This window comes from Denticeps clupeoides, chromosome 9 (genome assembly GCF_900700375.1).
Source record: "Denticeps clupeoides chromosome 9, fDenClu1.1, whole genome shotgun sequence".
In the NCBI taxonomy this organism is placed as follows: Eukaryota; Metazoa; Chordata; class Actinopteri; order Clupeiformes; family Denticipitidae; genus Denticeps; species Denticeps clupeoides.
This window is the reverse complement of record NC_041715.1, coordinates 4,114,066-4,126,472: the sequence shown is the minus strand read 5'-3', so window position 1 is coordinate 4,126,472 and position 12,407 is coordinate 4,114,066. Positions and strand designations below refer to the sequence as shown.

Genomic DNA, 12,407 nt, shown 5'->3' with positions numbered 1-12,407 from the left:
GCGAGGAGAGCCGCGGCAGCGGGCTTAACCTGTTTTGACTGTTAAAGCCTGCCTAAGTAAACCCGAAAGCTTTTTTAAAGGAACCGTGTTAAAGGAACCGCGTTCGTGGATCACGGAACGGAACTGGAATCCTTTTCAGGCCGGCGTGAGCCCTGCAGAAATAACGTCCAAGAGCAACTGGGAACGGGGCAGGGGGGGGCATCTGTTGATCCACATCTCCTGATGAGAAAGATCAAGCGATAGAGAGAGCAGCGTCGCAGGAAACTCACAAGAGAGGTTGGCCCTGCAGTGCCGGCGCTGCTCCAGCACATATCCCTCCCTGCAGCCGCAGCGGTGGCCGCCGATCCGGTCCTCGCACAGCTGGTCGCACGCGCCCCACATCTTGCAGTCGTCGAAGTCTGCGGCGCCAACGAGCGGAGGCAGAAGGCGGTTACACAAAAAAATATAAAATAGGGGAAGGAGCCGGACCAGAAGCGAGGTATTAGTTACCGACGCAGGAGCGGCTGTCGTTGCCGTTGACCGCGTAGCCGGCGGGGCAGGTGCAGGCGCCTCCGTCCGGCGATGCCAGGCAGCGATGCTCACAGCTCAGAGCGGCACAGCGCCAGACACCTGCCAAGAAAAAGGTTCACTAAAATCAGCCTCTTCTATAAGTATGAAAGTACGGATATTAATCCATCTCACATGCATTCATTGGGGAAAAAAATATTTTAAAATAACTAAAAAATGGGAAAACTTAAGATGTACTGGGTAGCGATGGGGATGGCTGTAAATCCAATATCGCTAATCATTTAAATATTAGGTATTTGAGTAGATCTGAGGAATAAATATATTTATTTTGTCATTGAAATAAACTCTCTGTTTCATCAGCATCGCATGAACAACCAGGGCTACAAGTTCCCGTGGTGACGGATCAGCAGAACAAAGCGACACTGACTGCAGTTGCGCCCCGCGGTGGTGTTGGTCTCGTCCTCCCCTCCCGGGCAGTGGGGCGTCCCGTCACACAGCTGCGCCGCGGGAATACACGCGCCTGATGAGGGACAGGGCCATTCCCCCGGGTAGCATTCTCGGGCCACGGCATCTGAAGACGGAGAGTGAACAGATTCCATCTGGAATTCTAATATACGACCTCGATACCACATCATAATACATAATACTGGACTACGATAACCTCTATATTTCTCGCAACAACCCAGGAAAATCCAGAGCTGACCAGAGAAGGATGTTTTCTTGGTTTCTCGCAAGGTTTCTTCCTTTTTCAGGGAGCTTTTCTTTGCCACTGTGGCCTTTGGTGGCATTCTCCGAATGACATAGACAGGTGTTTCGGCCTCTTGTGTTAACCCAGTCACGAGTTCGGCAGTATTGCATATGATATTTCAATGTATAAACATCAGTGGGTGGAGCATAAAGATGAGTACGGGAATATATTTGGTAGATTTATTACTATAAAAGTTGGACTCCTGCCGCCGTGTTTATTGGGAGATCACGGAAACAAATCTGCAGATGCCGTGAGAATATAGAAAGCGTAATTAGACATCTCTGAATTGAGAAGAATCTTAGAGATGAAATGTCACGGTGGAGGAAGCGGCTCGGAAGAAGGATTCACACAGGAGGTTTGTGCGTAACCACTCCAGAGCAGCGTGAAGGAATTCCGGAAAGCTCTCTCGGTAGGCTTGTGTCATCTCAGGCCACAAAGAGGGCTCTGAATAGGACACTCGAGGGAACGCGGGTGCACACGTCCAGCCCGCTGCCTGCTGCCATCCCGAGGGGCTGGAGTTACAGTGGATCTTATCTCAGGGCCCATTTAGCCGTGACGCTTTTCACTGCGAAACAACGTAAAAAAAAGGCTCTCATACCGCAGCCCACTTCATCTGCGTTGTCCTCGCAGTCGTCCTCTCCGTCACACAGCCACACTTGATGAATGCAGCGGCCACTGGGGCAGGTGAAGTAGGTTCCCCTGCAGGTGGGATACGCTGCGTTGGGAGAAAGAAACAAAAAAAAAAAAAACCACACGGCACTTGATTCCAAGAGCGTTGAGGTGGTGGTGGCCAAGTGGGTAAAACACTCGAATATGACCCAGAAGACCACCATTGTGTCCCTGAGCAAGACACTTGACCCTGAGTGTCTCCAGTGGGGACCCTGTCCCTGTAACTGCTGATAGTAAGTCGCTCTGGTAAATGCATTAGGACGCATGCTTATTAATAGTTTGTTAAGCGTTATGGAGAACGAGAGGACACCCACTGCAGTTCTGCTCGTCGCTGCGGTCCCCGCAGTCGTCGTCGTGGTCGCAGACGTATCGCTGGGGGATGCACTCGCCATTGGCACACTGGAACATGCCGGTGCTGCAGTGCTGGGCTGGAGGTGGAACATTTCAGATTTAGTGCGCCGCCACCCCTCGGCGGACAGCTGAGCGGGGAGCCGCGCCCAGAGAGAGAGACTCACTGCAGTTGGCCTCGTCAGAGCCGTCCCGGCAGTTGAGCGCCTGGTCGCAGCGCTGGCTGCGGTTGAAGCAGGCGCCGTTGGCGCACCTCAGCTCGCCGCACACGGGGTACTCTGGAGGATGAGAGTTCCACGTCCCAGAATTCATTTTACATCTAAACCGGACTTTTTACAGGATCAAATCATCACATTAAGTGAAAGTGAAGTGATTGTCACATGTGATACACAGCAGCACAGCACATGGTGCACACAGTGAAATTTGTCCTCTGCATTTAACCCATCACCCTGAGTGAGCAGTGGGCAGCCATGACAGGCGCCCGGGGAGCAGTGTGTGGGGATGGTGCTTTGCTCAGTGGCACCTCAGTAGCACCTTGTCGGATCGGGATTCGAACCGGCAACCTTCTGATTACGGGGCCGCTTCCTTGACCTCTAGGCCACCACTGCCCCAAACAGCCAATCAAACAGCCGGACGGCTCAGGGTAAAGTTTGTGTGTTTGTCGGTAGGCGACGGTGTAAAATGTCGGCCACTGAACCCCGGCTCGCCTAATCCAACGAGGAATCCGCCGCAATCAACCTCGGACAACAAGAAGCATATTGTGGCCATTTCTGTCCGTCAGCGAGCCCCTTAATCTGACAAATTGATTAAAATGCCACGGGGGGACTCACGGCACTCCCGCTCGTCCGAGCCGTCCGAGCAGTCCGGCAGATGGTCGCACCTGTACTCCCCGGGGATGCAGGCGCCGCTCGGGCACCTAAACTGCCCGGCGGAGCAGGTCCTGCCAGCTGCGGAGAGATCAAAGCGGAGAGCTTCTTAATTTTTTATCTCGGGTGTCCCGTTGCCAAGTGGTCGAGCAGATATCTGGGGGCCATGGGCCGAGGTGGGCGTGGCCTACGCACCGCAGTGCCTCTCGTCCGAGCCATCCTCACAGTCGTCTTCATCGTCGCACATCCAGAGGCGAGGTATGCACTCCCCGTCACTCAGACACTTGAACTGGGTCTCCTCACACGTGGCGTGGGCTGAGAAGGCACACGTTTCCACGGCGGTGAACACATGCACGACACGGGCGAGAGATCTTCCTTCTGATAACTACACTTGGTTATGGTGAAATGGAAAGTGACATTTGGGTTTTATTTGGTGGTTAGGTCGTCACTCACGGCATCCGGCCTCGTCCGAGTCGTCAGGGCAGTCCGCGGTCCCGTCGCATCTCCAGCCCTGTGGGATACATCGGCCCGTCCCGCAGCGGAACTGGCCCGTCTCACATCCTGCCGCGGAACCGACAACATACATGTTGCAAAGATCAAGCGGACAAATCATGCATTCAGGGTCGTGCATTCATTGTGTCTTCGTTTGCGTGAAGACCTGTCTGCTGGTCCCATTTCCGGTTATATTAAAGTAGGGTGGTAGTAGCCTAGTGGGTAACACACTCGCCTGTGAACCAGAAGACCCGGGTTCGAACCCCACTTACTACCATTGTGTCCCTGAGCAAGACTGTCCCCAGGGGACTGTCCCTGTCACTACTAATTGTAAAGTGCTCTGGATAAATGCCATAAATGTGGTGGTAGCCTAGTCGGTGACACACTCGCCTGTGAACCAGAAGACCCAGGTTCGAACCCCACTTACTACCATTGTGTCCCTGAGCAAGACACTTAACCCTGAGTGTATCCAGGGGGGGACTGTCCCTGTAACTACTGATTGTGAGTCGCTCTGGATAAGGGTGTCTGTTAGATGCTGTAAATGTAAATGTAAAATATACCTTTTTTCCTTAAAATGTCGAGTGTTTGTGCCTCCTCACTTTCTCACTCGTCTGACAATACACTTATTGTGTATTGGACAACTTGCAGACACTGGCTGCGTTATTACTACCAAAACATCAGAACAATCACATTTCAGCACTGTAGTAAAAAAAATTTAAATTTTAGTTTAGGTACTTCAGTACTTCTGAACAAATAAGAAATACAAATTGTACTAAATACTTATTATTGGATTATATACACTAAATATTACAAAATAATTATTGCTAATAAATACTAATTCATTTTATCACAAAACCTCATTTATAAATTGAGTATTTAAAAAAAACACACGGTAGATGTCAACTAAAAAGAGCGGAATCTCACGGGCACACAGAAGGATCTCGGGGTGTTTTAAGTGTGTTTCGGGGAGGTGGAGGGGGTTAACAGGGTTGACGGGCCGGAGTCAGGGCGCGCCAGCCCCCCCCTCCCACGAACGCTCGACTCCGGACTCCTTTTAACGTCCCTCCCTGAGCATCCCAGCTGATAAGGTACCACCGCCCGACCCCTCCTGACGTCTCCGCCGGAGATACCGAGCGGCCGGGTTCACAGGCCCCGGGCTCCATTCGACCCCCGCTGTCCGAACCTGGGCCGTGCGATTACGACTCTCTCTCTCTCTCTCTCTCTCTCTCTCTCACTGACACCCTGATTTATGGAGCATGCTGTTCCTTGTCAGAAATGTAATTGGGATAAATAGTGGTACCGGCTGGTACCACCGGCTGCTGGGAGATGCAAGGTGGTGGTTGGTAGTGCTTGTCTGGGGTTGGTGGTCTAGTGTCTCTCTCTTATCGGCTACCTTTAAACACCCTCCCTCCCCTGCTAAGAATGTGAGATGAAGGGAAAGGTTCTTTTTTGATGCAAGCAAATAACACACATCCACTCAGGTTGAGGAGTAAATGATTATTTTTCGATTTAAACCGAATAACGAGGCCGCGGCGCGGAAAGTCCACAAAACGACCCACACAAACAGTCTAACCAACGTCCTCGTCAAACATCTTAAGATTAAATTTAAAGAATGGTTTTGATTAATCATTACATTTTCCCACTTCGCATTACTTTAGCATCAAACATTTGTAATGGGCTAACGCGTTGACGAGAGGATTGGAATTCCTCAACCGACCGCACTCTCATGACTCGTGGAAGCAGGTATGTGAATCATCTGACGGTTCATCTTGGTTGCGTGACTCTCTTAAGATGAGCAAAGACTCCTTCCCCCTGCTGTGAACAAGCAGTCACATTCCAGTATGTTCCGATCGCATTAAGCCTTTAACATAAGAAAACACTTCAAATGATATTGGAACGTGACCAGGAGAACCCTTGGGTTGAGTTGTGGTTCTTTTTTGGTTGTTGGGAACCGCTTTTTCAATACCTGATTTAACCACTAGTTGTGGAGGGACCAGCGGCAGCTGCCGGGACTTAGTAAAAAATACACTTTTAAGCAATATTGTCCTCAACACGTTCACATTCCTTCACTGGCCTGCGCAAAGAAACAAATGAAACAATCCTGATCAATTCCGAGATCAGTCGGTCCCTTAACGAAACGAGAAATTTGGACATTTCGCTCGTGCATTTTGACATGGACATGAAATATGAGACGGCGGTTAACGCATTCCAACCTTTGTCCAGCCTAGAAGGAATACTGTCCGGCTTCTGTCGTTGATGCAATCTAGGTGTTACCCCACTTACTACCATCGTGTCCCTGAGCAGGACAGTTAACCCTGAGTGTCTCCAGGGGGGGACTCTCCCTGTAACTACTGATTGTAAGTTGCTCTGGATAAAGGCGTCCAGGTAAATGCTGTAAATGTAGATGTAAATCCAAAGAAAAAAGGGCCGAGCCCACCGAACAGGCTGAATGAAAGAAAGTCGATCTCAAATTCCCGGGGCCGCTTTGTCTTCCGCTTGATTCCTTGACGTGGCGCCCTTTTTTCCGACATTCTGAGACCCGGCAACGTTGCGTGTGAGCCCTGGCTGTCTAACGCGCGGAGGACAAGTGAAGTGATTGTCACATGTGATACACAGCAGCACAGCACACGGTGCACACAGTGAAATTTGTCCTCTGCATTATCACCCTTGGTGAGCAGTGGGCAGCCATGACAGGCGCCCGGGGAGCAGTGTGTTGGGACGGTGCTTTTGCTCAGTGGCACCTCAGTGGTACCTTGGCGGATCGGGATTCGAACCGGCAACCTTCTGATTACGGGGCCGCTTCCTTAACCGCTAGGCCACCACTGCCCCAAGTGGACAAGTGGAGGAGAAGCGCTCGCTCGGGGGTTTCATCTCTGCAATGCGCCCTTTAAAGACGGGCCGCTTCCGCCCGCCGTGACTTTCGGGGTCACCGGCTGCGCCGCCGCACTAAAAGGCCCGGCGCGATACGGCGCTTCCCGCATCATCAGGTCCCGACTGGGATTAATTAGCCGACACCAACCCGCCACGCCGGGGCAGCGGCTGCCAAATGGGCCTTCGAACTTTAACTCCTCCCGCGGCCAATTGGGACGCCGGCCTTTTTTTCCTGCTCGGCTTACTAATGATAAAATTGCTCCTCCGGCGCGGCTGAAAGGCGGCCTTTGTTGCGCGGGACATGGATCCCGGAAGGCTGCCGCGTCGTCCGTAAACGCAGGAGCAGGAAACGGCGGTGCCGGAGAGCACCCCGCGATCGCCCACCGTGCAGCGCGGTGGCCGGGTTACCGGCCCGGGGAGAAAAAAAGGGGGGGGGTCCGTCCATTCGCTCGCTCGGCTCGGGCCTTCGCGCGACGGTGGCGCGTCCGCGGCCCTCCGTACCGCCGTAGGTTAACAGCTTCCGCCAACCTTTGCCAGGAAAGAAACGTATCTGCCGGGGCCTTCGGAATAAAAGCTCCGCGGTATCGGTTCTGGGAAAGGTGACGGGAGTCCTGGGGCGGGACTATCCCGTGTCAGGCTGGCCCCCGGACCTCGCCTCGCGAGCTTAACCGTTTCGCCGCGTAACGTGGAAGGGGAACGTGGCCGAGCGGGGACTTTTATAACAGGCCGCGGAGAGAGAGGTTGACGGGCACGGCGGGGTGCGAGGGTTCGAACCGGCGGCCTTTAAGGAGTTATTTTGTGGGGTCCTCGGGTGAAAGGCGAAATTCCGCCTGGCCAGTTCCTGAATGGCGACAATGACGTCGTTTGCCCACGGTGCCGGTTTTCCATTAGCCATTGTGCCGGGCGGCCTGTATTATGCAAATGTGCTCCTCCTGCGGTCATTTTTTTTTTCTTTTTTTTTTGTCTTTCTTTTCTGTTGTTTTTGTTTAGTTTGGGGTTTTTTTTTTTTTTTTTACCATCTTCCCCTCCTCTCCTACCATGTCTCTTTTCTAATTAGCCAACTTAAACCCACAGCAGGCGAGGACCCCGAAAAGAACCGTCTGCGGAGAAAGATAAGGACGTCCCACCACCGGCACACAAAGAGGGCCAGTGGAGGAATTTTCATTAGAATGAAGCCTCCCAAAGCCCCGGTCCCCACTGAGAGCCCACAATGGCACAATGGAGGAGCCGCCGGGGCGGCAGCCTCATAGCGGCTGACGTCGGGGCGCGCACCGAGGGCCCTGCGGGGACCGCGGGATACGGTACCGCAACCGGTACCGGCAAACAAACCAAAAACGTCCACCCTCAGCCCCCCCACAACTAACAAAGTCCTCGTCCCCAGAGCCTCACCCGGCACCTCCAGCCCGGCCCCCCCGTCGCCCCGCCGCCGGAAACAAAAAAAAAAAACCAACGAAACAAAAAAAAAAAAAAACGGCTCCCTCCCAATTATGTGGCGGAGGCCCGGAGACGAGGAGGCCCCCTTTCATCGCCCCGGCCCGGCTCGTAATGTGCACGGACTGAGAAGGCGAAACGGGGGCGGGGGGAGGGAGGAAAAGAAAGGGGCGCCTGGCAAGGTGGAGTGCCGGGCCGGCCCGCGCCGTCGGTGCGCGCCGCGCCATTTCATATGGAAATCGGAACGCAGTCAATTGGGCCTGGCGGCTGACCTGGGACCTGGAGGGTCCTGGCGCGCCGGGAACAAGTCCCCCGCCCCCCTTCCCGAATTCACACCGAAAACATGAACTTAAACAAAAAAAAAAGAGGACGGGAGAAACGGCGGCGGAGGACGCTAATGCCGACGCTAATGGTGCCGTTTACAGAGGGGGGGATTAGCGGGCCCTTCGTTCCTGCCAACGGTGCGTACTTCTGTTCCCGTTTCTAATGCGGATTTACGCCGGAAGGGACGCCGGCGTGCGTGGGTTGGTTCGTGCGGAAGTACGAAGGCAGGAGGCGGCTGGCCTGCCATCTTCGGCCTAGCGCGAGGCTCGGCGTCGGCCCGCGAGGGACCTCGAAACCACCCGCCGCTCACGTCCACAAATTAATGTGTGAAAGGCCCGGAGCCGGCCTCGGTTACTGATTCCGGGCCGACGTTGCGGCACCGCGGCGTCGAAAAACACCGCGGGGACGCCGCATCAGCACATTCTGGCCGTGACCGTCACCTCGCGGGTCAAGAGCGACTCTCTGGCCGCGTAAGCAGTTTGCACATTAACGGCTGGCGACTTTGTGACAGCAATGATCACGTTTCGTCGGAGCGCGTGCCGACCCCAGACCCGAAATGCGGCCTACGTGGGACGCCCCATCACCCATTAAAAAAAAAAAATGTCCATTTCCGGCATTGACCAGGATTAAGTGTCTTGCTCATGGACATGATGTTAGTAAGTGGGATTTGAACCTGGGTCTTCTGGTTCACAGGCGAGTGTGTTACCCACTAGGTTACTAACACCCTACATACAGTCAGTAGTTACAGGGACAGTCCCCCCTGGAGACACTCAGGGTTAAGTGTCTTGCTCAGGGACATGAACCTGGGTCTTCTGGTTCACAGGAGAGTGTGTTACCCACTAGGTTACTACCACCCTACGTACAGTCAGTAGTTACAGGGACAGTCCCCCCTGGAGACACTCAGGTTTAAGTGTCTTGCTCAGGGACATGATGTTAGTAAGTGGGATTTGAACCTGGGTCTTCTGGTTCACAGGCGAGTGTGTTACCCACTAGGTTACTACCACCCTACATACAGTCAGTAGTTATAGGGACAGTGTCCCCCTGGAGACACTCTGGGTTAAGTGTCTTGCTCAGGGACATGAACCTGGGTCTTCTGGTTCACAGGCGAGTGTGTTACCCGCTAGGCCACCACCACCACCCTCTAAAAAAGGAGGGAAGGGGCCGAAGGTCGCGGCGGCTGCGGCTCTGCTCCGTTTTCCTCCCTCGTTACCGATTCGGATTAGAAGGCCCGACTCTTCCGGGCCGCATTTCTGAGGAGATCAGCGGGGAGCCGCGTCCTTACGTGCCGATTCGGATTCTTTGTGTTTCAGCGTTGCTCTTGAAACGCTGATTTCTCGTTGCTGCTCAAGTTTAAAATAATTTTTTAAAAATTATATATATTTATATATATATATATACAGGAACGAAACGAAAAGAAGGCGGCGGGAATGTTTAAGCGCGTTTGCCGCCGCACTCGGCAGCAGCTGCGGCGTAATTAGCTGCTTGATTCAAACTAAGCAGCTTAACCAACCGAGGGCTGAGCAAAAAAAAGAAAAAGAAAAAGAAAGAAAGAAAATAAAAGAAAGAAAAAGAACGCGGTTTGCGGCCGGGACGTCACGAACCCCGTGAGACTCCGGGGGTGCTGGCGCTGGCGTTTTATATATATATATATATATATATGATTAATATGTTTGGGGGGTGTTTTATTTTTGGGGATGGGGGGGGGGGGGTGGCGTCACATGCTCGCCCCCTGTTGCCTGGCAACCGGCAAAGCTCCGGCAAAAGTTCTCCGGCGCAACTTCAAATCTGTCTGAGGCAGGGCATTGCGCCGCAGATTAAACCGCGCAACTCGGCGTCGATAAAATCACGTTTATTAATAATAATAATAATAATAATAATAACCAGAATAATACAAAATAAAAATATATATATACATACAAATATTGAATGATTATTTGAGGTTAAAGCGATTGGGCCTCAGGGTGGGGAATCGGCGTCGTTCCTACCTTGCGAGTGGCAGTGCAGGGAGGACAGGACGAGTAGAAGTGCGGTCGGCGCCGCTGCTCTCCACATGCTGCTGCTGCTCCGTCCAGCTCCTGGCGAGGCCGGCCGGATGGAGGTGCTCCTGGGACTGGACTGGAGTGGGATGCTGCTCGCTGCCGCGCCACTTGCCTCTCTCCCCCGGCGGATGGGGAAAAGGGCGTGTTCAGCGGCTCAGACGTGACGCCCCGGCCCACCGGATCAAGTCCTTAACCGCGGCGCCCAGGAACCTGCATAGTGGCACCGACGGGCCTCCGCAGCATGTTCTCCACGACCTAAGGAGAACATTATTATTACTAGGTAATAATAAAGTACAGAAAGAAATCTCCACCGAATAACGTCATCTAAAGGATTATGGATAAAACGCATGGAACCACCTTGCTGTGGTCCTTTTCCCCAGTTTACCATCCGAACCAAAAGTTTTATTACCCTACATCAGTGCAAGAACATTTGAGCACTAACGCAGGTCGGAAACGGTAACCAATTTATTCCCGTCGTGTTGTGTAACTGAACTGATGGGTAAATTATAAGCCGGGGACGTCGGTTATGCGTGGAGAAATATTCACCGTGGAACATAATCCATTTTGGGTAGACGTATTTAGTTGATGAAAAAAAATTCTTGGTGTGGCCCGATTAACTTTTTTTATGATCCTGTCTGTGTTCGCAAAGCGCCCGAAAGAAATAAACGTTATTATAGCAGTGTTGCCAGATCCGAAATGTTGAAGTATGCTACCAGCATCCTAAAGTGATCGTATTTTGAGACAAAATTGTCGTACCTGCGCCATTTCCACTCTGACGTTGCTCAGAAAATCTGCTTCAATGTCGCGTAAATGCAACTTTGAGAGAACGGATCGCGTTCGGCAAGGCAACTGTAGCATTGCATTATGGGACGTGTAGTTTGTGTGATAATCTGTCACATCGTGCATTGATTGGCTGTAAAGGTACGTGAGACGACAAGTCAAGTATGAACACAGATGAACACAGAGATCTGTGCCCGGTCGAGCTAATGAAATAACTTAATGAAACGCCAAATGCTAATGAAATAGCAATAAAATGGAGGCGTAACATTATCGTAAACAAGTTTTTTTTTTATTATTATTATTGATACAAATTGTCGTACTTCTGGCAACTCGGAGCTCCAGCCCAACTAAGACTCGGAACTCCAGCCTCCGATGACTGCGCAGGGGCGCGGGTTATAAATCTCATTTTTTTAAAGTGCGCCAGCGCCATCTGGCGGCGCAGATTAATCTGGCGCCGCGTTCTCGCCATCCCTGTGTGTGTGTGTGTGTGTGTGTGTGTGTGTGTGTGTGTGTGTGTGTGTGTGTGAGCCGGCAACCTTCCAGTTACGGGTTCGATTTCTTTACCCTCTAGGTAAGACAACTGCCCCAAAACACACAGCCATCAGTGGTAGATCAGAGTGAAGTGAAGTGATTGTCACATGTGATGCACAGCAGCACAGCACCCGGTGCACACAGTGAAATTTGTCCTCTGCATTTAAACCATCACCCTGAGTGAGCAGTGGGCAACCATGACAGGCGCCCGGGGAGCAGTGTGTGGGGACGGTGCTTTGCTCAGTGGCAGATCGGGGGATTCGAATCGGCAACCTTCTGATTACGGGGCCGCTTCCTTAACTGCTGCCCCATACACAACAAGGGACTCAAACCCACGTCCCTGAGATTAAGAGTCTGGTGCTCGACCAGCTGAGCTAGCCGTCCTGGAAGGCAGATGTTTAGTAGGCGTGTTAGTAGCCAAGTGGGTAAGACACTGCCCTATGAACCAGAAGACCCAGGTTCAAATCCCACTTACTACCATTGTGTCCCTGAGCAAGACACTTAACCCTGAGTGTCTCCAGGGGGGGACTGTCCCTGTAACTACTGATTGTAAGTCGCACTGGATAAGGGCGTCTGATAAATGCTGTAAATGTAAATGTTTACAAGCGGAGCCACAGTGCTTATGGGTTATTTTGGGGACAGCTAAGTGACCTCCTGTGCTCCCTGTAAAAAGCTGCCACAGTTAACCTGCCGTTCCCACATTCCTTCCCACGGAGGAATCATTTTACACTCGGGACAAAAACACTCACTCCACTCACATTTATTTTATTTTAATTTTGGGGGGAATTTGTGGTCATGTGT

At 52.3% G+C, this 12,407-nt stretch overlaps 1 protein-coding gene across 7 annotated transcripts in view; it reads right to left on the bottom strand.

Moving 5' to 3' along the window:
• Nucleotides 1-11,132, bottom strand: part of lrp2a (low density lipoprotein receptor-related protein 2a) — a 58,047-nt gene extending 46,915 nt beyond the window's left edge. For 6 of the 7 annotated variants that reach the window (XM_028990457.1, XM_028990458.1, XM_028990461.1 and 3 more), the window contains exons 1-11: nt 10,653-10,726; nt 10,242-10,550; nt 3,592-3,699; nt 3,334-3,453; nt 3,103-3,219; nt 2,440-2,550; nt 2,239-2,352; nt 1,854-1,970; nt 935-1,078; nt 490-609; nt 270-398 (exon numbers count right to left, since the gene is read on the bottom strand). In XM_028990457.1, the coding sequence (XP_028846290.1) occupies nt 270-398; nt 490-609; nt 935-1,078; nt 1,854-1,970; nt 2,239-2,352; nt 2,440-2,550; nt 3,103-3,219; nt 3,334-3,453; nt 3,592-3,699; nt 10,242-10,308 (1,147 nt within the window). In that variant the 5' untranslated portion in view covers nt 10,309-10,550; nt 10,653-10,726. Of the gene's footprint in view, nt 1-269; nt 399-489; nt 610-934; nt 1,079-1,853; nt 1,971-2,238; nt 2,353-2,439; nt 2,551-3,102; nt 3,220-3,333; nt 3,454-3,591; nt 3,700-10,241; nt 10,551-10,652; nt 10,727-11,051 lie in introns of those variants that run through there. The other variant, XM_028990456.1, reaches the window with a different exon arrangement.
• Nucleotides 11,133-12,407: the final 1,275 nt, after the last annotated feature.